We start from the raw sequence: 25203 nt of genomic DNA on the forward strand, positions 1-25203 counted from the left end.
CGCACCATGAAGTCAACAAAGCTAGGCAAGAAGGAAAGCTGAAAAGGCCAAATTAAATCAATCTAAGGCAACAGATCTTGGGGTTGCAGAGATTTCAAAAGGAAAAGCGTGCCTTTCCTTAGCCTACTACTGAAGAGACCTCAAAAAAAATCCAAAATCCATGTGGGCTGGATCAGATTCAGAGGATGCTGGGTGAGGAGCAGAGGATGCAGGGAGGAAGAACTTGCATTGGCGGGACACAGAATTTTCTTTTCCTTCTTTCTTTTTTTTTTTTGCTAAGAGTACTGTGGCCCTAGGGGCAAAAATCATCTAAAAGCACACAACTGGAGATAATCTCTCCCTTTCCTTTCTCTCACAGCTCCTGTCCTTGCTGGGGAGGCAGAATGAAGCGTATTGTCTGAAGCAGAAAAAGAATTCAGGGAGATATTCCTTTTGTTCCTTTCCCCTCTCTTTCTCTTAATTTTTTTTTTTTTAATAACAGCTAAGTAATTTGCCAACCAGGTCCTAGCAAAGAGTAGAGAAAAAGGAGCATGTTAAAAATGACTTTGGCTGCTAATCAGCCCACTTACACAGAGCCGCCCAGATCCCGGACTCTGATTCCCATCGTGCCGGGCTTCATGAGGCCAGTGAGGACAGGGGTGTGCAAAGTGGTGCGACCACATGGATATGTCCCTCAGGCTCTTCCTTCTTAGCCACGGTGCTACATAATAAATAGATTCCCACTTTGGAATTATTACAACTGCTTTTTTCCATGCGGCATCCTAAGGGCACTTGCTGGCTCTTACCCATACAGTCAACACTATTGTTAGACAACAGTTAAAGGAAATGAAGGAAGTAGCTCCTGTTGTGTACATAAGGTGATGTAAAAAGGTCACGTGTGAACACTACTGTCGAGTGTGGGGAACACAGAAATTTCTACCCCGTTGTTGCTTGGCAAGTGTTGCCGATGGCTGGCCCCATATTTGGCTTATGGGTGTTTTAATCGGCTTTCCCATTTTGTTGTTGTTGAGGGACAATAGTTTGCAAATTCTCCAATCAAGTTTGGGCCTTAACACAACATCCTATGTGTCACCGCCATGTCAGTCCTTTTTCTAACTGCTGTCTACGCGGGGGACTTAGAAGAGTTTCGCTTTCTTCTTCATGTCGTTGCGTCTCCAAAGAGGTAACTTGTCAAATTCCTGTATGGACATTCCAAAGATTTCCCGAAACACTTCTGGGGCTAGGTGGCGCTGTAGTGGGAGAAAGAACAGTGGTCAGTTCTACTGGCCACATGGATGGCCTTGAGACTTGCTCTGGAGTCTACAAGTGATCATCTTGAAGAGCAGGGTAGAATGATGGCAGAGGAGTTTACCTTTGAGAATGGTTAGCAGGTGCTTGACCAACTGACTCCTTACCTGGTTGGCCCAGGCGAGGCACCTTCCCCAGCAGACAAAAGAGCTGCCAGAGGATTAATGATTATTGTAACACACTACATGGTGATGGGACATAGAAAGGTTATTCATTATGCTGGAGGCAGTTCCATTTCAGGTCCTTGGGATGTTGAGGAGATGCAGGGAAAATGGGCCATAGCAGTCAGAAAGCCAGAGAGAGACTTCCAGAGTAGTGTCCCTCCTAAAAAGTTCCCTTAGGACAGTAGAGCCTTTATTCCCTGTGCCAGACTGACTTCACATACAAAGGTAGAGCCTCATGTCAGGGGAAAGTAATGATTCTTTATAAGACTGGTAGCCTGAGTTTTTCTTAATTAAAATCACTCATATGGAAAAGTATGATCCGCCTTGCATGTCTTGGATATGTGCACCCAGATAACCCTTCGGCAAGCAATGTGGAAACAGCCAAGAGGGAAACTGGTCCAGGGCAAACCTCTTTACTGAGCACTTCCTTCCCTCTCTCGAAGATCTCATCCCAGGCTCTGGGATATCTGAAGAGGCTGGGGATTCCATTCTACAATCCCAGCCATAATTACAGCAACATCAAGTTTCCACAGAAGACAGCTAAAATCATACTGTGTCTCTTGGCTCATCTTTTGGGCTTTACTACACATTTAGGCTGATCTCTTTAAGTGTATATTATTCAGGTTTCAATCCCAAGTTATCTTAGTTCTACCTGCCACATGAGGTTGATTCTTTTCTTTTTATTTCTTTTGTTTTATTTTTTTGCCCTCATTGAAACACTTCTTAGGGGAAAGTTGGGGGAAATGCACAGGTATCTACAGTTGGGACTGGTTGGTTAATCAGTTTACCTCCAGCCTGGTTCTGTCCACGTCTCTTAGGATTTTGTTGCGCCCTCTGTTGGTCACCATCAGCATTTCATATGGAAATATCTGAGGAGCAAAGAGAAAACAAGTTTTTTTTTTAGAACACTGCTGTCCGTTTTATTAACAAGCTGAATCTACCTAAAATCTAGTACTCCCAAGATAGAGCATCTAAGACATTATAATTACGGTATCTGAGTGATGGATGATCCTTCCATATCCAGCGGACAGGGACCAGTTCTTTTTTTTTTTTAATTTTTATTTATTTATGATAGAGAGAGAGAGAGAGAGAGGCAGAGACACAGGCAGAGGGAGAAGCAGGCTCTATGCACTGGGAGCCCGATGTGGGATTCGATCCCGGGTCTCCAGGATCGCGCCCTGGGCCAAAGGCAGGCGCCAAACCGCTGCGCCACCCAGGGATCCCCAGGGACCAGTTCTTATACATTTTCTCAACTCACCATGTCTCATGTAGCACTGTGCCTTTGGAGGGCTTTGTTGAGTGAAAGAATACAAACTTATTATGTCTTGGTGGTAAAGGTAAAAATTAGAAGAGAAATGATAGGAACATGGTTTATATGGCCAGGGTACCTCTACAGGGTTCAACAATCTTGTTCCATGACTGGCTCATGATTTCATGGAACCAGGCAGACCCAGAAACAGTGTTCTGTTGGAGGACATTGAAATAAGCCCCAGTTATGGTCACTAGGAAGCACAGCCTTGGACACCTCTGAAGTTTCAGGATGGTCTGGAGCTAGGGTAACCAGCCATCCTAGCTTGCCCAGGACTGAGGAGGTTTCCAGAATGCTAGACTTTCAATGCTAACACTGGGCAAGTCCTGGGCAAATGGGACGTCTTGGGCACCCTATTTGGAGTGGTCTGCATCTGCCCCACTTAGCACTGGGTATGCCTTGAGGTGCTCATGGCAGGGACAAACGGAGTACGAAGCTCATAGGAGAGGCGTGCTGGTACCTCACTGTGAACACACAGCAGCATATCCCATGAGGGCTTAAGCCTCTTGACTCCGTGTGACAAAACCAGTGGGGTGTCCAGATACTTTGTGACATGGCTCGTGTAATGTCTCAGCCTGGAAGCTAATGGACCTTAACACTGAGCATGATGAAAAGAGAGAAAACCAAATCTTTTCAGGGTTGTGCCTGCTTTGCTGTCCCCATGTGAGAGCAGAGATGGCTGCACTTGCCTTTGGTTCCAACATGTTGGGCATGGACACCCCTCGATCCATTCTTGCCCCAGACATGTGGCCATCTGGGAGAGTCTGCAAGAGAAAAGCTGGTTTAAGGAGGAGCACACAGTGGCATGGGGAGCTGAGGGGTAACTCTGTGACCTCCCAGAATTCCCTGCTTAGGCCTCAAATCCTCACTGTTTTGTCGATGTGTCATCTTAATCACCATAAATTTTTCAAAATGAGAGCCTTGCTGCATAAAAGCAGGAACACTGGGAATACTGTTCTAAATTGTTTTATTTTACTCTTCGTTTTCTTGTATTTTTTTTTCCTTTTCTCATTCTCCACCATAATTTTTACAAGGTTTAGGGTCTAGGAAAAAAGGAATGGTACCAAAGCAGCTCTTTCCTATTGACCTATTGTTGTTTCTTTTCATTTGGGACCATAGGAAAGAGGGGAGGACCAAAAGTACTGAGCAGTTATGACTCAAAGGAAAAGCTATATTTGAGGAGACCCTTGATGTTGGTCTACCTCTACCCCAGAGAGGACTCTCTGAGGCCAGAGCAAGAGTCCCCTGATGCCTAAAGGGGATGTCACATCCCTGAGGCCTGCAGGGCCAGCTTGATGTTGGCACCCAGCATGCCCGATCCTCATGGCTCCTCACACCTATGGACTAATGAACCAGAATGATCCACCCAAATAAGGATCTTCTCAAAAGAAACCCTTCCCTGTAGCAGCAACCCATGTCTGCATTGGACAATGGCTGTTTTGCTGGTGTGGCCAACTGGAGAGAGACAGTGTTCCATACCTGGTAGTCTAGAAAGGAAAGAAAAAGAAAATATCAGAAGGGAAAGATCATAGAAAGACATGGAAACATTAATATTAATATTGTTAATATTAATATACCATGTCCTATTGCGATTCTCCAGACACTCTCCAATGCACCATGTTCTTCTTTCTGCTGGAGTCTCTGTACACACTACCCACCTGGCTCCCTAAAGCCAGGAAATGCCTGCCCCACTTTAAGTGATCAGTTAAAACACCCTTTCCTCATGCAGCTTTCCCCCCACATCTTGAGGGTGTTTCTGCCTTCTTCTCACCCCAACCTGTCCCAGTCTCAGTCAATCATGTGCATTTTTGACAGTAGGGCTGCGTCTAGCGCACTGTAACTCCAGATACCTATCGAATTGAGTGCTCTGCACATGGCAGGAGCAATGAGTTCATTCTCATGCACCCTGCTTCTCATGGTCTCGTTTCAGGAGAGATGCTTTGCAATTTTAACACACGCTCCACTAGCTCACACAGGCTAGCTGCGATCCGGCTTTAGGCAGCACGAACCCAGGCAATGCACGTGTGGCAGGCAGCACAGCCCTGTCTCAAGCTGGGCCAGCAGTCAGCAGCTCGAGCGCACGGGCCTTACCTCGCACTCCCCCACTGACGTCCCCATAGCTGTTGTACTGAGCAAAGTCTGTGGAAACAGGCTGAAGCGAGAAAGAACACATCGTTAGACCATCTACTCCACAGCGATGGTTTTGGAGTCAGGTGAAAAGGAAGAAAGGGTTTACAAGATCCTCAGAATCCTTCCCAGCTGAATTCCTGGACCTTCCTTATTTGTCTTCTATCATGAAAATCTCATCTTTTGCAGCGTATCCACGGCCAGCAGGCCCTGGGTAATAAGCACGTTATCTTTTGCCGATAAATAAAAATACATTTCACCACACAGCTAGTAGCTGCATAATTACATTTGTTCTATGCTTTGCACAGTGGGCAACGACAACAAACTTTCTCCTACCTTTTTACAGCAGAGATAAGGGCTCAGGTCATTACTTTTAGCTTGGTTGTGGAAATATTTGCCACATAATTAATTAATGTCATCTTCCCACAAGCTTATAGAGGCTACTCTTTCATCTAAAGTCAATTTCTCTTTCTCTCAGTAGAAATATTTTATTTTGCCTCTAAGTCAAAGTGACTTGCCAGGACTTCAGGGAGATTACAATTTTCATTATATTCTAACACTGAGATCATATTATCAAACATATTCAGATTTCCACCAGGACCAAAGGGGGAATTACCTCAGGAACAATTAATTGAGGAATCTTACCCGGTGAAGCCCATTTTTTCCATAGCCTGGGAGAGATGAGGTTTTGGATGATAAAACATGTGCAGCTGAATGAGAAAAAGTAAAAAAGGAAATCAGAAGTCCAATTCTTAATAGCTTCTCTTGTTTTCCAAGTAAACTCTACCTCCAACGTGGGGCTCAAACTCACAACTCCAAGATCAAGAGTCGCACATTCGACCAACTGAGCCAGCCAGGTGCCCCCAGAAGTCTAATTCTCTAATGAAACTGCCAATGTATCTTCTACCTTACAGAAGACACACAGAAAAATAGAAAAAATAACCCAATATGGGGCTCTGATGTTCACGAAAGGCCACCATATTTGGGTGATGCAGGGAATGGATGGAGAAGGAAGAGGTGCTTGGGACTGCTTTACCTCTAAATCCTCAATACAATCCTAATAACACTATTATTTCCACTTTACAGGAGAAGAAATAGGGGCTAACAGAAATTAAGTATCTTGCCCAAGGTCACTCACCTTATAAATTGCTAAGCAATGATCTGAACCCAGGGTTTTTTTGGATGCATAAGCTCATGCCCCAATTGGTATGGTAGCAATAACTGACCTGAAAGCCAACCATGTATGTTAGCATGTTCTCCTGGCCCACCACAGTTGAGTTCCTGAGAGGCGTGGGATAGGCTATCCCATTAGTCAACATCATGGCACTACATAAACTGTGGAGCATGGGCGGGGGGCAATCTGGGTTTGAATTCTGGCTCCATAACTTAACACTTCTGCATGGTATTTCACATTTGTAAGTCTTTGTTTCTTGACTCATGTAGATATAGTGCTATCTGTTCTTATAGAGCGGAACTACAGGATCAGAAGGGACACTAAAGATTAATAAACCACCAAACACATGATCCAATGAGGCATGTAGGCTCAGTATGTAGCAGGGCATTCCATTCAGCATATGGACTCTGAGGTTTTATGCCTGGACTCCTGAATCTTAGTTTTGCTAGTTATTAATAATGTGACATTGGGTAAGTTCCTTAAACTTCCTATACCTGTCTCCTGATTTGCAAAATGGGAATAATAATATCACCTACTTCATTGGCATGTTGTAAAAATAAATGGACCAATGTTGAGCAAAAGTACTTGCATGTAGTAAACACTAAACACATTTTTAAAGAACTTTCCAGAGGGGAAAATTATGTACCAATTCAGAACATGGGAGAAGGAATCTTGTGGGTGAAGAGAGAATTGGCTTATGACAAATATGAGCAGGGCAAAATATACCTGATAGACTATTTCAGCCCAATATATAAATAACCTCCTTCAAAAAAGTGTCCAAAACAACACTGTTGGTCTTCAGCTCATTTATTGAAGATCTAAATGTAAAATCATAATGTTTTGAAAATGTTTTTCAGGTTCTCTACAAGCACTCTATTCTCTTTCTCCCTCTTTTTTAAAGAGTACAATAGTCAAAATGAAATGAACTATAAGGTTCTTGATTCATGTTGTCATATTGTGTTCTAGATTGAAAGGATGAATCAATTTAATCAATTGTTATGAAGCCTCTTTTGTGAAACGGAGTTCCCTGAGCCAAAAATCACAATTCCTTCCTAATGGAAATAAGGTAATAGGAGTTCGAAGTACATGGGTTTAGAAAGTATGAGACCCTTTCCAGGATAAGATACTACCAGTGGTGACTTCTGCATGTGCAGATATCTTCCCTTCCCAGCAGAGAATGTAAAAACCATAAAGACAGAAAATCCTGATCATGTACCTTCTTCCTTCCTTGCCTGATCTAGACCTCTCCTGATTGAGCTTATGTTTAGTTTTAATTATACACACACACACACACACACACACACACACACACACACACACATTTACTCCACATATTAGAGCTAACCCATGTTTTCAAATTCTCCAAAAGCATTCTGTTCTCTATAAGGATTTCCTTTTGCTCATTCCAAGATGAATTTTTTTTAAAATCTACTCTATTTTCTTAACCTACTATTTATTGTGTATTTCTTTTCCTTTTTTTTTTTTTTAAGATTTTATTTATTTATTCATGAGAGACACAGAGAGAGGCAGAGACACAGGCAGAGGGAGAAGCAGGCTCCCTGCAGGGACCCCGAAGTGGGACTCGATCCTGGGCTCCAGGGACACAGGCCCTGGGCTGAAGGCGGCGCTAAACCGCTGAGCCACCCGGGCTGCCCCCACTAAGATGAATTGACCTTCAGGAAATCCTCCAAGGGATTTAGACATAAATCCCCCATTTCCAACATAAAGAAAGTATACATTTAAGGAAGAACTCTGGCATCCTTATAAGCTAAGGTGACATGCGGCGCATTTTGTACACTTCTGCTCATATAGAACACTCTGTAGTTTCCACCAGGAATGGCCCTGCCTCTTCTGGAACAATCCAGGCAGGCTCTCGGCTGGGAGAAGGCGCTGGGCCTGTTGTTTACCTGAGTTGATGGGAGAATCATAGCGACTGGCTGACAGGGATGACCTCTCTCGGCTCTCCTTCTCCATCTCCTCTTTCAATATTAACTGCCCCAGGCCTGAGTTGAGCTATCATAAAGAAAAGCAAGATGAAAGTGAAGTCCACATTTATTGTCATAGAATGACAGTTTCTGTTTTAGAAGGTCCTGCAAGAAGTTCCTGACTATGGAGTGGCCTGGATACATACAGTGGCAGAGCCTGGGGTCCCTCAAGGGATAGGCCAGATTTTTGTTTGTTTGTTTGTTGGTTGGTTTGGTAGGCCAGATTTTGGACCTTGAACCCCTCTTGGTCTTTTTCATGTCAGGACTCCATTTCCCTAGGCCACGGCCAGGCTCCATGTCAGGAGAATGTCCTCCCTCCTTTGCCCTCCCCAAGATGCCAGCAGGTAACCTTAGGAGGTATGTATGACTGTGTGCAGATTTTTGATGTGCAAAGGGGGGTTGGGGATAGCATCCTTTAAAAAGAAATTACATTGATTTAAAAACAAGAAAACAAGAGTAATATATGCTCATTTGCACAGATTTTAGAAAATCTAGAAGAAGAGTAACCCATAAGAGATAACCACCATTTACATTTTTATAGCCATCCAGCATTTTTCTCTGTACATATCATACAAAACTGGGATCACGCTATAAATGCAACCTTGTATCCTTTTCTTCCATATAACTAGTATCACGTATATTTCCCTTATGATTGAGTACCTTTGGAATATGACAAAGATGTCATTTCTAAAATGACATTTGGAAAATGTCACTTGAAGGGATTCATCATCCCTTATTTGTGGGAGAATGCATAATGTCCTGGCTCCCTCTACCCCAGGCTATAATGGATTATCCTTCTTCTGGTCTTCCAGGACATTGTGGGAAGGGTATAATGAGGACGTCTTGGTGGCAGTCCGTTTTATCCCTTCTTTCCTGGCCCAGATGTACATACAAGGTCCAAGTCCTAAGGGAGAAATACTCAATCCCAAGGGAGTCCCCTTAGCAGAGCGTTCATGAGGGAAGGCAGGTGTTGCACCATGTGGGTGTACAGCTTGGCCCTACTTGGCCCTTTCGACATGTGCACTGCACACACATACCCCATGTGGTCTGGCTCTCCTTACAGAAGCTCGAACATTCCATGTCTCTGACCTCCAGCTTCCAGGCCATCTCTTCCAGAACCCACTAAGTGCCTCATGGTCACTAGAGGCCTGTCTTCCTTTGCCTACTAGATTTCCAGCCCTTTGAAGGTTGGGACAGCCTCTCATTCACTTGGTGGCTCACTCCACGGTACCCGTTCAAAAAGCCAGATCTATGGAACTGAATTGAAGACCACAGCAAAGTAGTTTAAGGACAAACCTTCATTAATTGCTCTTCTTGCAGCTGCCGGCGCCTCAGAAGCTCCTCCTCATCTTCCTCTCTGCCACTAGATCTGCGTCTCATGTCGGCTCCTAATTCCACAGCAAAGACAACTTCTCACATTAGCCCCACGGCAAGGGGATCCTAAGGGACTAATCCACCTGTGCTCAACTTGTCCGGCAGGCAAAATCAGCGGTTTGTGAACAACACACCGAGAAGAGCCTACCACCAACTCTGCACAACTGGCAGGTGTCGTGTGATGGGCCAGTTCAACGTGAAAGCTAGTAAGTCATGAATTTTGGCCTCCTAACAACTGACCTGCTCAATTAGGACTCAGTGGGTGTGCCATTATGATTGGGGCTAAGTCATCACACGGGGAGGAATCCAAATCCATGTACATACCATCAAATAGGTAAGGCAATCACTCTCTTGTGACAAGTTTGAAATCTTCTAGTTTTCTGTTTTTCTGAATAGACTTGTCATCATATGATCACCCTATCTTCTGCCCTTAATAAATTCATTAACAAGCCTGCTTTTACTTTTCCTTTAAGGGGTGAGTCTCGAACGTTTCTTTCCCTTCGTCCTTTGGAAAAATGGTCACAAAAGAGTTTTATACTAATGGGTCAATAAATAGTGTCAATACAGCTAAAAAGTTAGCTAAAGTCCCATCTAGAAGATCATTTACAACTTTTAAGATTCTTGGAAAAGGGGAGTCAGGGAGTAAAAGGGAGGAGTCTGTCTGAACGGTTGTAAAATTAAGATAATTATTGTTTTTCCTAAATTGCTTGGATTAATCTGGCTGTGGGAGGAAACAGGAAAGCTTGCTAATCTAATCAAAATAAACTTTAACTAATCGTCTCGGTTTTTATCATTTTGACTAATGGGCCAGAATTGTTTTCATTTTGGAATCCCGAAAGCTTTAAACCACTTAGTGATGATGATTTTAACAACAAAATGTTAACTCTCCCTTTCCTCTAAATTTAGCTGCTTATGTCCCCACTAAACAGCATCACTGAATGAGGAAGGAACCTCAAAGGCCCAGAGTCCTGCCTGTGGGGCACAGTCTGGGAGAGGAGAGCTGATGATGGAATCTTAGGTCCTAAAATCATAAATGCCAATGTGAATGCTCTCTCTTCCATCTCTACTAATAACAATTAAAAAGACACAAGTTTGCAAGAATCAGATAAGTCTTAAATCATCATACTATAGAGAATACTTGTGAATCATAAACCCATGGAGGTAGATTTTCCTTCAAGTATTTCTATAAGTACAGATTGCTTTAAAATCCACTAAGATTGTTTGTAATAAAAATTATTCTAGAAAATAACTTGATGAGGAAAAGCACGATGAAGAAAATTTGGAAATTTGGAAAATTGAAGGGTTTCAATTTCAAATAGGTTGTCAAGTAGGTTGTCAATAGAAATGTGAGGAGATAGTTCTGTGTAAAGCTGACTCACTACATTTTCAGTATTAGCTCTTAAATTTGCTAATACCCCATTTTAGGCCAAGTGATTTCACAACTGACAAAACAGTAAAAACACAGACAAAGTTCTGAGGCATAGATTCGTGGCTCAAAGCAAAGAATGAAACAGCTCAAATGTGACATTTTAGTACAGAATGCATGGAAATGATAGATGGAAAAATCACATAACTTCACACGAGGAGTATTTCAGGGCACCCCTGACTCTGTGACAGCCCTTCTTAGTGAAGGAGACCATGATGTCACAAGAAAGGTGCAGGGCTTCGGTGTTAGGACTGGTTGTTAAGAGAATTGTAATTACAAACCAGAAATAGTCTAAAACAAACTCAACTGAAAGAAATCATGCCTCTGTAGACACTCAGTAAGTCCACCCACCGGACTCTAATTATACAGAACAATGTTCTTGGCAGGAGGCTTTGGTTCAACTGTTTCGAGAGTTACTGATTTTGCAGTAATAACTCTGAAAGTCCATGCAAATCATCCGTTTTAGACCAGTTCTGTCTGCCTCTCAGTGGGTGAGTTAGTGCAAGGCTCTGGTGATTGGGTTTTTGTAATTTTGAAGCACTTTGCACACACACAAATATGACCTTAGCGCTCTTCTCTACCTCTCACCATACTTTTCTTAAAAGTCTTTACGATGGGACACAGTCTCCTGCATACTTCGAAGCATTTCATTTTGTCATCTCCTACCAATTTGTCCATGTGGCTTAGCTGTTGCAGTTGCATACCTACGGCGGCCAGTGAGGGGGGACCAGGCCAGTGGTCCGTCTCAATCTTTGGTATCTCGCTGGGGTCTGGAGCTTGGGCTGCTGGGAACTTGGAAAACTTGATGATATCTTCTGAAGACTTGCTCTGGGCTGCCAAGGCAGCTGCATCTAGGCGGGAATCGGGGGGAGCTTAGCTACGGGTCTGCAAGGCCACGGTGCTACAACCCACTTAAACAGTTATCTTGTTTTCTGGCAAAAGTTTCAACTCCAGAAGGCTGTCTATGACCGTTATCAACTGCCCAGCCACTCAGTGGTGCCTAGCAACAACTCATTTTCCTTAAGTTCTGTTGGAAGCAAAACTTTATCCTACATCTGAAATACCGTGTTCCATTGGGCGGTCCAGTGCTAGCTGTAGCTATACGTGGCTACTTAAATTTCAATTAATAAAATTAAGTGAAGCCAACAAAGGAGTAAAATTAAAATGCAGTTCCTTGGCTGCACTAGCTGCATTTTAAGTGCTCAGTAGCCACATGTGGTTAGTGGCTACCATATTGGAAGCACAATTGCATAACATTGCCATTCTGTCACCACAGAAAGTTCCATCAGACAGAACTCCTTGAGAACAATTAGAAATTTGAATTAGCAACTTGAAATTAAGGAACTGAGTTAAAAAAAACGACACTGTCATTTGATTGTAGTTGTTAATCATAAGAGTCTGTATTTGTGTCTGTTCATTTTAGCCATCATCTGTCCAGTTCATTCTAATCCTTACATATTATATGCGTGTCTTGAGTCCTAGGAGAAATGGCAATGGGAAACTCTACTCTCAGCTTGTAGGAATTTTGTATTGTGCCTTATGTATGCTGATTTATGTATGTATGCAAAACACTACTTGTTTTCCTCAAGGGTCTGCACATATAAGTGAGTCATCCGACTTTAAAACAACAAAAGCCAGACTAGTAAGGGCTTGGTTCACAGGGTTCTTTCTTAAGGGCTCTGCTTAGAGGAGGAGTTGCTGGCTTAGAGTTCCAAATCTAATCACAGAGCTGGAACAAAATGAACCAGGTTTAATGGTCAGACCCTGATTCTGGCTAATTTGGCAGACTGGCCTGGGATGTTACTACACATTTTAAAATACAGTTAGAATACTTTAAATAAAACGTCTCACCCCTGCCGCCCACCCTCCTGGGCTCACATATTTTAAAATCTGGAAATAATTTTTTGAATCCTCAGCTCGAGTTCCCCATTCTTAAAGTAACCTTCTGGGTCTCGTTTTCCTGAAACGACTTGACCAAGGTCACCTTATATACTCCTAAGGGGTGAAGTCTTGGCCAAGCATAGAGTAGTGTTTCTACTCTTTAACCTCATGAGAAAAAAATAAAAAAAATCAGCTTGGAAAACACTACAAATCACACTGTCTTCTTAAAGGAGGACAACACGTGTTAGTTAGCATATTGCATATTATAGACTGAGACGTTCTGCATTACAAAAAAAAAAGTGTGACTTTATTTAAATCTAGTATTTTCCAAACACACTGGGGCAAAGACACCAGGTTTTGTTGTGCCATCTAGTTCTGTCACATGGAACTGCTCTTTGGCACCATGTCCTTTGGGGAAGTGCCACTCTGTGCTACTCTTAATGATAACAAAGAACGAGTTAAGTCAGAGTAGTTTCATGAAAAAAAGCCAATCTCTTTCAAATAAATAGCTAACAGTAACCAATCTCTTTAAATCCTAATTATTTGATTCTTTTTGTTTAGAGAGGCAGGGCCTTAGAAATTTTAGTAATAAAAAGAGTTTCTACATTGATAAATCAAACTCTTGGAGTCTCATTTGTAAATTTAGAAAAAAAAGCATGACTTCAAACAGTACTTACGCATTAGAATTGGTGAAGTCAGTAAACATTCACATGTTAATGAGTGGGTGAGAAGACATTAAACCATAAAAAAAACAAACAAAAACAATGTTAACAAACTTAAAAAAGCAAGCACATGGTGTAAAATCTTAAAAAAAAAAAAGGATGAGAAAAAAAAAAATCACAGTTCTAAAACCATTACAATATGTACATTGTCTTTTTTTTCCCCCTAGAACGTTGGCCTAAATTCTTTTTCCTTGTGCATTTTCAACTTTCTTTCCATGTCATCTTAATCCTTAAGGACTCATTAATGTCCTTAATGAGGACTACTAGATTTTAAAGGCAGCCTTCAAATTTCCACACACATTTTGTGTATCATTTTCTGAAATCACCTGAAGACCAGTCTTGGCTCTTTCTCTGTTCACAAAGATTTATGGTACCTAATTTACAGAGACCTAATAATGGTGGAGGGAAACATGATTCACCTACGGTAATGTGATTCCCTGGGTTTAAAAATTCTGTATTTCCAGGAAAGGAAAACACAATTATAAATTCAACTTAGGGATATTAGTTTGCAGGAATTTCAGAGACTAGCTGGCCTAACTCACTGGTTGTTGTCTGTGAGAAAACGGAGGGACAGAGAAATTGTGTTCATGATATCATAGAACAACTGAGGGCAAGGGCTGGGAACCACAGCTAGGACCTTGCTCTCAGAGTGTGTCCTGTCCATTCCGCTGCAAGGCACAGACAACTGCATCCCCTTAAGAACTGGAAAATTGGACAGTCAAGTTGATGTAGGCTTGGTCCAGTTAAATTTTCTAGGTAGCTGGCCTTCACTGTTTTAACTAAACTAATTAGAAGTTCATCCAAATAATTATAGAGGCTGGTTAAATTATTTGATGGCAAAAAAAAAAAAAGATGTGAATTATTGTGCATTCTCTGGGAATGCAGTGCTACATGGTCTGATGGGCTCAAAAATTGGCTATGAGCTTCCTCACTAAGCTAAGCGTTCTCTTTCTAGGAAAACCAATCTCACAATATTTGCATCTTAGGGAACCATAAAGGCATAATATGCTGGGCGTCCCAGTTTGATTCTCAAAAGCAGCAGCAGGGAAGCCTTTCAGAGGACAGCAAAGAGTTCAACTGGACGGCGCCGCTAACTTAAAAGCTACGCAGAGGAAAGCGGGTTTTACCATGCTGTTTGTAGATGGGTGGTTTTCGGTAAATGTTGATCCCTTGATCTGTGGAAATGAAAAGCAAAGGTGTGTGATTATGGGAACCGGTTCAGCAGTGGGAAAAACAGATCAACCGAGAGGCAAACCAAACTGAAGACTCTTGAACAAAAACATCCCAGAAGGTTAACTTTTGTATTACAAAGATTGAAGTTACTGGAAGAAGTTCCAGGAATGAGTGAATTACCACAGACAAGTGATATGGAATCCTTTGTAATACATCTTAGGATATATAGAGATGTAGCTAATTCATGAGCCATTTATTGCAAATACACACTTCACTAAAGGTGGGGTTAAAACAGGAAGAAATGCAAGCAGTGGAGGGACTCCAGTGGTGAGGAAGACATAACCAGTTTGGGGAAGATCCCCAAATTGCTACTGTCTAGAAATTGAGCTCCCAGTAGATACCAGGGACTCAATTTACTTTTCAACTAATGAGTGGAACAGTGGAAAGCAATGTAATATAATTAAGAATAGTTTTTTAAAACACAGAAACAGTTTTTTTTATGTGCAAGGCTAGTCTGTTGTGCTGATAGAATGTTTGAGAGACTCTTAACTTGTATAGGTCAAATTTAAAAAAAGAAAGGAAAAGAGATGCCAAATACTATTCATTTACTTATGCAGGACCCCATTTGATAATGCTATAGTTTTGCTTTGACTGCAAATACTCAGGAAATTTCAAAAGGTTTGTTTCCCCAGGATTTTGGGCACTGTATTTTGGTGGGGGCATTCTTCATGCAAAAAGTTGCAAATGTACAATACTGATTTTCAAGGTTCAGTGAAGCTCTATATTAAAAGGCAGTTCTATCTTAGTGGTAGGACTCTCACTGAACTTTCCCCTGTTTTATTAGGTAAGTTTGGAATGCAAAAGAAAAAATACTATTACAGATTCCAAATATGTGTCCTAATATTAACATAATGGGTAATTTATTAAACCACTTTCAGTAGCTTAAAAGAAACAAAAAATGTACTTCTGATGGAAAAAAAAAATATCGTGACCTCCGATGGCCAATCTTGCCCTTGAAAATTGAGTTGACCCTAAGTGTTGATATTGATGGGTTCTGAGTTTTCCAGTAGTTGATGGGAATTTACTATTTGTACCATGACAGCAAATGCTTATGACTTCAGCAAAGCTTACAGCACCAAGCCTAAATTGCAAGATATCTTTGTGGGCTAAGAAGGTAGTCAGTTGGTTATACATTGCAGAAAGACCAACCAATTGATCCAATTTTACACTTCTCTCAAAGGTCCATAGAAAGAATCTCCATATTGGAGACCAACAGGAAAAAATAAAAGTACTCTTGAGTGACGCTGTGGTTTAATCTTTAGGATGAGAAGATAATTAGATTGCCATTGTGATAATCAATGACACGAAACCACAGAGTGCTATCTTAGAAGGCATTAATATACAGGTAAAAATGAAATCTTAGTCAAAACAAAGCAACTCAACCCTCCTTCCTTCACTCTCTATTTCCCATCTCCCTTCAAAAAATTTTGAGAAAACTCAAGCCTTCCATACAATCCTTGGCATTTCACATCCAAAACCTCTGAATGGCCCTCTGGGTCAGATCCTGCAATTTAGGGTTTGTCGACTGTGTGCACCCCGATGAAGAGAGCGTGAGGAATGAGACGAGACAGGTCACAGGGCTACAATCTACACCGTGACAGGACACCCAGACAAAGACTGTGTCAGCTCCTACCTGGAACATGGAAATGTTTAGGGGCCTGAGCATAAGTTGGAGTGAGAGGACGACTGTCTGGCCGGTAAGGGAGAGGGGAGTTCCGGCCGCTGGACGGCTCATTGCCTCCAATGAGAAGAATGGAGAAAACAAAATAAGAGAAGGGACAGCAATAAAGAAAACAGAGCAAGCATAATAAAAATTCAAAACAAATCGGAAGGAGGTACATCCAAAAGGAGAAACAAAAGAAACAAACTCAATTTATCAACTTGGCTCACAAGGTGATAGAGGGTTTAGTTTTCCACAAGAGAGACTGGAGTTCGCATGGAACTGGGTTAAAAGCAGCTAGCAGTAGGATGCGTCATTCCAATGGCATGCGGTTGACGGCCCGTGAGCTAGCAGCAAACTGATTAGATGGAAAGTACATTAAGAGTCATGGAAGGTCACTTGCTAATGATTCAGGTTCAGTTGTCAGACGATTAAATCCCAAGCATGTGAAGGGGCGGGAAATGCAAGCCCAAATACAGTCACTTCCAGGCACGATGGCAGAGGCTGATGACTGCAGTAGTTTTCTCTGAATGGAAGGCTACGTCTGGGAACCTGCATGGTCACCCAGTCCCTCCCCTCAGCAATGCAAAATGCCTGCACTTGCAGCAAATGTTTCTGCTTCCTCACCATGAAATACCATATACACTTTCTCCCAGGGACTTTGAGACCACTTATACCTCTCTCCACCTGTCTCTTCCAAGAGGCTCCACCCAGTCCCACAATTCACCATTAGGTGAATTGAGCCTCCACTGAGGCTCCACCCAGTCCCAAAACTCCATCTGTGAAACAGGTATGGACACCTACCATGGCTGGGCACTGAGCTATAACCAAGGACATGGAGATGAATAAGATGTTACACCTGCCTATGAGGGGGTCAGGTCTCAGAAGCTAAGGAGACAGGCTATGACGTGGACATGCTTACTCAGGTGACGGTGCCATCAATTCCTCTAGAAAGCTAAGATGTTAGACTGAGCAGGGCATTGAGGAGTAAGCACACCAGGTGGGTGGTGGGCTGAGCGGTGAGCAGGCCCAGATTCTAGATAGCTTGAACTCATCTTGAGGAAGGCAGGCCCATGGTGTGTGGGAACAACAGGACTGGCCACTGGGACTGTACAGCAGGGTGTGCTTAGAGGAGAGAATAGGTAAAGGACTAGAAAAGATTGCTGGCACTTGGCTGTAAAGCTTGGAGTGCCACCAAGGCCACTGTCACTCCCTTCTGATCAGGATGAACTGAGGTCTGTGCTGAACTGGTTGGAGATTAATTGTTATCCTAAACTGTCCTCCTACCTCATGTCTAAGAAAACATCTGCCCCAAGAATACACCAGAAGATGTAGGGGACTATTAAAAGCTAATAAACTATCATGTGATTACTTTTGTTCCTGAGTTATAAATAAGACTTCTTTATACATTCTGGATACAAATCCCTTATCAGATAGATATCTGACTTGCAAATATTTCCTCCCATTCTGCAGGTTGTCTTTCACTATCTTGATAGTGCCCATTGAAGCACAAAAGTTGTAAATTTTGATAAAGTGTAATTTATCATCAATTAATGGTGACATTATGAAATAAATCATAGATCTATAGAAAACAGAGCATGAGCTCATTTCTTCAAGTAAGCCAAGCTTTTCTGAGTCTGTCCACAAAGTATAAAAGATGCCAATTGCTGGAGTTTTAAAATAACATGCTTACTAGAGTTTTAACTTCTCAATACAGTATTTTTAGGTAACCAGAGCACACATTTGTACTGAATGGGCAGCAAGATCTTCCAAATGAGATTTGAATTTGTTGCTGGCTTCAGTTTAGATTCCAGATTTCTGGTTATCATGTTCTGAAGCTTTTCTTTCTTTCTTTTTTTTTTTTCTTTTTTCCCTTAAGAGTCAGTTTTACAGTTAGTTCCCCATACATTGTAACGTGGACTTTAATATTTAGATCAGATATTAGCTTTGAAAAAGTATGATGTTTCACCCCCAACTGCTGATCTATTAAAAGGTTAATTAAAAAAAAAAGTTATTTCATGTGTTATCACTATTCCAAAAGATAACCAGTTCATGTCTGAAAAAAAATGAAAAGACACAGGTAGAGGTGAACAGAAGGAAGAATGTGGTTTGCATTTAGAAGGAAATCCTGTCTTAAAGCTGAGGCTGAATTAGAACTGGGTCTCATTCATCTTTCTACGCTCAGCATAGTGCCTGGCCAAGACTAGGTGCCTTCTAAATGTCTGCAAATGAATGACTGAAATAGCTCACAAATGAATTCTTGAGCTATTAATGGCTGCATTTAGTAAGCACCACTGCAGGATTAACAACCATCATCTTGCTCTTGAATAAAGGCAGTCAGATGCCAGTATTGTGCAGCAGGGTCACAGCGGCACCTCTTTTTTTATAACTTTCCCACTAGATCCTCGATGGCCCCAATTTAACTATTTCACTTCAGAGGAAGTGAACAGAATTTATTCACAAGAGTAATCCATAATTGAAAAACACAATACTTCTTGTGAGCTATTCTCAAAAGAAGATCTAGAAAGACAACTTTCTCACCTTATTTGGGGTTGTCTTTTGAAGACTTGCTACATATCTTGAGCACTGGCTGCTACTGCTTCTGAACCATGCTGCTCCCTGCCCTTCAACTCTACCCTCCTTGTACTTGCAGAAGAACATTAGACATCTCAGGGGAATGTTCACACAGGTTTTGGTGATAATGCCCAATCGGATGAAACTCCATTACATTTGTTTTGAAGATTATTAGCCAGTGGCATGCACACACAAAAATATCTGCATAGATGGGATGCAAAGGTTTAAGGATGTTAGAATTAGCATTTGCCCAAGTATTAAGAATCTATCATGGAGATGCTCTGCTGGCAAGTGGCAGTAGGAGCCCACCGCTGCTCAGATATGGTTGACAATTCTCAAAGGCTGGGGAGTGACTGTGAATTCCTGATGGGTGAATTCTGGCTGAATGCTGTTTCTTGTTGGGTATAGTTCTATATTAGGCTGCCTATTTCAGCAACCATTGACCTTTCTAGTTGTTTAAAAAAAAAAAACAAACAACCTCACTGCTATGTTCAAGTCCTTATAAATAGATTTAATGCTAGAATCCATTAAAATCTCCCACGAAACATGTTAAAGCACTAGGTAAAGAGAGACTAAGCAATGTACCCATCTAAGGGATTCTGTGCAATATGATTTCCACACGTCACAATGGTTCACTGGGAACGATGTCTCAGAATATTGTTGCTAGGTACCAAACTCTTAGCCCTCAAAATACCAAAGGCAGTAAACATTTTTTGGCTTTTTTTTTTTTTTTCTAATGTAGGGCTTGAAACTTACAACCCTGAGATCAAGACCTGAGTTGAAATCAAGAGTCGGACGCCCTCAACTGAGCCATTCGGAGCACCCCCATTTTTTGGCATTTTAAAAGAAAAAGCAAAATTCTTAAGATGAGTCCTCTTTCCTTTTTCTGACTTAAACATCCAATCTTGAAGTGATAAAACTTTAAATGTATTCTAGAAGGAAACAACTGATGAGGGCCCTAAGAGCTTATTTTTACGTTTGGTGCATTACTTAGGCAAAGTAATATATATGGTGTCAGATGAAAGATCATATACAGAAGATATTACCATCATCATCATCATCAGTTTGAAACATACACTGTTTAAAGGTAATATAATAGCATATATGTTATAGAATGTTGTATCTATCACATTCACAGCCATTTTGTTTCTTAAATAAGTCCTTCCTTGTATTGATTGTCTCTCAGATGTTAGTGATCTTAACTACTGTGATGAGAAGCTACTACGTATATATATTTCTCAGCCTTCATTTTTAGCTCCTTCCATATTGACCTGATAAACCAGTTTTTCAGTCCTTGGGAGAGCAATCACTTGCAGGATTCTCACTGTACTTAAATTCAAATCCTTTGACCTCATTTTCAATCTTCTCTGGTATCCTGAGAGCCCACATGACAAATCCTAAGACAAGTAAATCAAAATGACTGTGCATGAGCCTGCTGGGGCAACCTGTTGGAATACTGCTTGGTTTTCTGGACTTTAGTGCTTATATTCCAAAATATAAGCAAATGTTTTGAGAGGACCTTCCAGTTGGCAGCATCTAGAATTTCATGACAGAGTTTCAGGATTGCTGGTTCTTGTCTAAAGTTTTCATAAGCATTATGTTTTTCTTCAAGCAAGTGTCAAATATTTGCATCAGAGCAAATCATTTCTACAGCAGAACAGCAGAGTCCTTTCAAAGAGACTTAATATATGTAGCCCTCCTGTTACAAATCTGACTTATATACATTTCGTGGACACAGAACATAATGTCTAACAGTATTTCAAAAGGGAGGGAGGAGAAACTCATGTGCAAACATGGTACAGACATAGCCCAAAACAGAGTGTAAAGCTTTCCAAATTTAAGCATGCACTTGTCCACGTGGCTCAACAATGACATACCAACCCAGAGTGAGGCTGAAGGGGAGGTTAGGGAATAGAAATAGAGACAGAGTGGACATTACAGAACATGGATGGAGAAGCCAGTGGAATAGAGAAGCAGCCTGTGACAGGCAGCTTAGCTTTACACGTATGCAGCATCCTTAGCTCCATGAACACCAGGGGCCTGGGCCCATGCATCAGAAAAGGACCAGGGAGTGGATTCAGGACATGGGGCTGGGGGTAGGTGGTCTGCACTTCTGGTGGCCAGAGTGGCAAGGGGGCCCCCTGCTTCTAGCTACACATTTCTGAGATGGACATCCTGCCCTGGCATCCTCAGGCTGCCCGGCTTACGTTTGTTTTAAAAATAACTGCCTTGAGATCGTAAGGACAAGCTCTAAGATAAAAAAAGTGAATGTAGGACCATGGTGGACTTTGCTCCATTTTAAAGATACCTTAGATGTGTTTCTCCAGTGGCCATAGGTGCTCTCCATGTCAAAATTTCCAAGTGCAGAAGTGTTCCATGTAAATGGATACATGTTTTTTTTTTTGGATAACTAAGAAGTAATTCCTTAAAGAATCGGGTTTTAGTTATTCAACTATATTAGGCTTTTAAAGCAATATCTTTAATGTACAAATTCCCCATGATTTATTTTGTAATTTAGCAAAAAGCACATCTGATTTTAAAACTATGCATCTACGGTTATATATATTACATTTTGTATCTGATGTTTGGAAACTATTTTATAGGAATGAACTATAGACAGATGGGAGAGAGACCATGAGAGACCATGTTTTTTAAGTGTGTGCTCAGGGTCAAGCTAATCCCTCTTGGCCTGATGCTCTCTATGATTTAAAACTACAATATTTGTGTCAAAAAGCTCACATTCAGTCTGAAGACAAAAAAGGATGTACCTTTGACCCTTGAATGACACGTGTTTGAAATGGCATGGGTCCACTTATACATGGGTATTTTTTGGTAAATGATATAGTACTGTAAATGTATTTCCTCTTGATTTTAATAACATTTTCTTTTCTCTAGCTTACTTTATTGTAAGAATATAGTCTGTAATACACACAACAAACGAAATATGTGTTAATTGACTGTTTGTGTTATCAGTAAGGGTTCCAGTCAATAGTAGGCTATTAGCAGTTAAGTTTTTAGAGTCAAAATTTATACAAAGATTTTTCCACCGCACAGGGGGTCGGTGCCCCTAATCCCCACCATGTTCAAGGGTCAACCGTATACCTACATTTTTCATAAGGCCCCATTTGGGCACACAAAGGTATTGTAATTTTTATGATTATTTGGTATTCCTATCAAAAAGTAAAAATTCAAATGATGTCTTAGTCTCAACAAGAATGCAATTTCCTGGTTAAATAGAGATGAAAAAGGAGTTTTGCTCTCAAAAGTATACTTCATGTATATGTATACTGAAACATACAGGGGGGATTGGGGGCCTGGGGTCTGGTCCTGGTGCAGCCCCCTCCCTAGGTGTGAGCCCTCGGCTGAGGGTGGGAAGGGGGTCTTAACCAGAGAATGAGATGGAATGATATAATCAAAAGTGCCTTGGGATGCCTGGGTGGCTCAGTGGTTGAGCATCTGTCTTGGGCTCAGGTCGCGATCCCAGGGTCCTGAGATTGAGTCCCATATCAGGCTCCCTGTAAGGAGCCTGCTTCTCCCTCTGCCTATGTCTCTGTCTCTCTCTCTCCATGTCTCTCATGAATAAATAAATAAAATCTAAAAAAAAAAAAAAAAGTGCCTTAAGGGCACCATGCCCAGGGAGAAGTTGTCATGGAGAAGGTGAATTGGAAGTGTTTACTACACACCAGGGGCACTTGACTTCATGTACCCCCGGTGACCTAGGAGAGGTTTTGTAGATGAGGGAGGCAAGTGACACTTGATAGGTTAAGTCAACCAACCATCCAAGGTCCCACTGCTAGCACAGGACAAAGATAGTATTTAAACTTAGGACTTCAGTATCCATTTGGGTACTCTAGCTCTCCATAATGCTGCTCACAAACACAAGGTTTTGTGAGTCTTGATACTTCATGATGTGTTTCTTGTACAACTTTTGTATAACTTTACAGGACATGTGACATTTTTCTTCCTACAAAAAGCATCTCTTAGGAAAGATGAAACATGTAATAACCAAACAAGGCATTTAAATTTACATAAAAATTTACATTTTTAAATTAAAACCCTATTTTCTCTTTCATATTAGAAGCAAACAAATCATAGTTTGGCCATGGGCTTCTATATTAAAGTCTCTTTAAAATACATCTCTGAAGTTTTTAAATAATTTCTTACAGTTTTATAAACATTCCCTAAGCCCCCCCCCATACTAATTAGTAATAATAATTTTAAGTAATCTGTCAAGAATTTTAGAAAGTGCTGCTCCAACTGAAAAAGACTGATCTTAATGACAATGTGTGTCTTCCATAAGCATGTCAGCAACATTTTTTTTACAGCATAGAAAATGCTAAAGTAGCACACATAAAAATAACGGCAGCTGGTTAAGTGCAGTACATCTATATTTTTGGACTCAGTTGCTCAAAAATCCATGTGAACAATAAGAACATAACTTGGGTAGACTGCAATTGAAAGCTTAGTCAACTAGAACAACATTTTGGCTACTCAGTAGCAATGCTCATGATCCATGATCCAAGCACTTGGAACACAGGCTTAGAATCTGTTATGTCTGTCTCAAGTCCTGTAACAACATCTGTGATTGCTTGCCACTCCCTCCTTCAGCTACTGTCATTGGTTAATTTGGTTCAAATCAAGACTGGAAAAAGTTAGCAGCATGCTTCTGGGAGCTCATACATATTTTAAATTATGTCCCCTTTGAAACCATTTCAGGGCTCTTGGATCCCCCAACACATGGAGGGGGAAAAAGAGCCCCAGTTGAGGACGTCTACAGAAGCTTAATAGACAATGAGGAAAACAATGGGAATGCCATAAAGGGAATGGGCAGGACTATGGGGCAGAAACAGAAAACAGAAGACAAAGCTCCTCTTCTGCATCATGCAGAGATCAGGACCAGTCAAAAGAGGATTGGTTTAAGGGTTGGCTCAAGGAAAGGAAATTAAGTCACCTTGCCACAGATCTCTTCATACTATCCAAATGTTTTACTAGCATTAAGTGGCTAAGTGGCTTATCGCCAGTAAGTTTCGCCTATTGGTTGCTAAATGCTGGTATGATTTGCTGAGCCACATCACATATCAAAATCAGGAAAAGACCCCAACTATATATTATATTTTGCTTTTGACACACGGAAAAACAAAATGATAATATATGTTTTTTTTTTTTCTAAGCAGTAGATAATAAATCTTACGGTCTTAAACATACTTCCTGTTTCTTCATCTAGAGCCCTTAGAAATGACACATTTCTCTCATGGAGAGATGCCATGCCAGTTCTAAGATGCTGGGTGTAGTCATGACACACGCAGGCATGCGGAGAGGTGGAAAGCTGGGAGCTAACTCTTGGAGATGCGCCTTATTAGCCTTCCCAGGGTGCTAATAAATCTCCACTCTGCGGTGCTGCCTGGGGAAGCCTGCCTCCTTACCTTTGATATGGGGAATGAAGTGGTGTCGGAAGGGGGAGTTGGGGCGGGAGTCGCTGTGGGTGGAGCTGAGGCTGCTGGTGCGCAGGTGGGACAACCTTTGCACACCAGGAGACAGCAGCTCTGTGCAGCAAGGAGTCGGGGGTGGGGCCAGGTGGAAACAGAAAAGAAAAACAGAAATTAACACAGGAGCAGGGACAACATTATCATTCCAAGGGGGGGTAAATAAAATAAAGAACGTTAATCAGGAGTCTGAAAGAGGAAGAAGGCAAAAGGGTTAAGAACGCACCTGCTAAGGGCGAGGCAAAGTGGGGAGAATGTGCAAACAGGTTCAGGTTGGTACAGAGTCACTCTCTGAGAATAAATGGCTTTATGAGAAGGAATGGCCACCAGGACATTCTCTGTCAGGATGACACCAGCCACCCGGTACTGGCACATCATTTAGACTCAGAAATAGCTGTTTTTAAAAAGCATCTGACAAAACAGAACCCTTGAAACACATGTTAAAAAAAAAAATAAAAAAGATAATCATTTCAAGAACCTTAAGAAGTACTTCTATGTAAGGGCCAGATTCTTTTTCTTTTTAAGCTGCAAACTTCTCCCACTAGTGGTTTGATTTTATTCTGCCTGTATAGAAAAAACAAAAAACAAAACAAAACAAAACAAAAAAACCCTGTTTGTGTTCTCTGGGTGGCAAAGAGCTACTTCTGATCCTGAGAACCATGTGGTGGCAGCGCTGGGGGCCTGGAAGCTTCGTTATCTTGGAAGGAAAATGGACCATTAAAACTAAACCCAGGCCCGGGGGCTGTGCATGCATCATCACCTGGCATCTAGAACCCTCGGAGTGGATAATCAGTATTTTATACT

General features: G+C 41.5%; 1 protein-coding gene across 14 annotated transcripts in view; it reads right to left on the reverse strand.

Moving 5' to 3' along the window:
• Positions 1 to 357: 357 nt before the first annotated feature.
• ABLIM1 (actin binding LIM protein 1) overlaps positions 358 to 25203 on the reverse strand; it is a 285038-nt gene continuing 260192 nt past the window's right edge. For 3 of the 14 annotated variants that reach the window (XM_049103113.1, XM_049103111.1, XM_049103112.1), the window contains exons 14-24: positions 24340 to 24459; positions 16316 to 16420; positions 14577 to 14624; positions 11551 to 11697; positions 9343 to 9434; positions 7969 to 8074; positions 5533 to 5597; positions 4852 to 4912; positions 3450 to 3538; positions 2240 to 2320; positions 358 to 1229 (exon numbers count right to left, since the gene is read on the reverse strand). In XM_049103113.1, the coding sequence (XP_048959070.1) occupies positions 1116 to 1229; positions 2240 to 2320; positions 3450 to 3538; positions 4852 to 4912; positions 5533 to 5597; positions 7969 to 8074; positions 9343 to 9434; positions 11551 to 11697; positions 14577 to 14624; positions 16316 to 16420; positions 24340 to 24459 (1028 nt within the window). In that variant the 3' untranslated portion in view covers positions 358 to 1115. The remainder of the gene's footprint in view (positions 1230 to 2239; positions 2321 to 3449; positions 3539 to 4851; positions 4913 to 5532; positions 5598 to 7968; positions 8075 to 9342; positions 9435 to 11550; positions 11698 to 14576; positions 14625 to 16315; positions 16421 to 24339; positions 24460 to 25203) is intronic. The other 11 variants (XM_049103118.1, XM_049103121.1, XM_049103123.1 and 8 more) reach the window with 7 other exon arrangements.

The sequence above is a fragment of the Canis lupus genome, chromosome 28, assembly GCF_003254725.2.
Source record: "Canis lupus dingo isolate Sandy chromosome 28, ASM325472v2, whole genome shotgun sequence".
In the NCBI taxonomy this organism is placed as follows: Eukaryota; Metazoa; Chordata; class Mammalia; order Carnivora; family Canidae; genus Canis; species Canis lupus.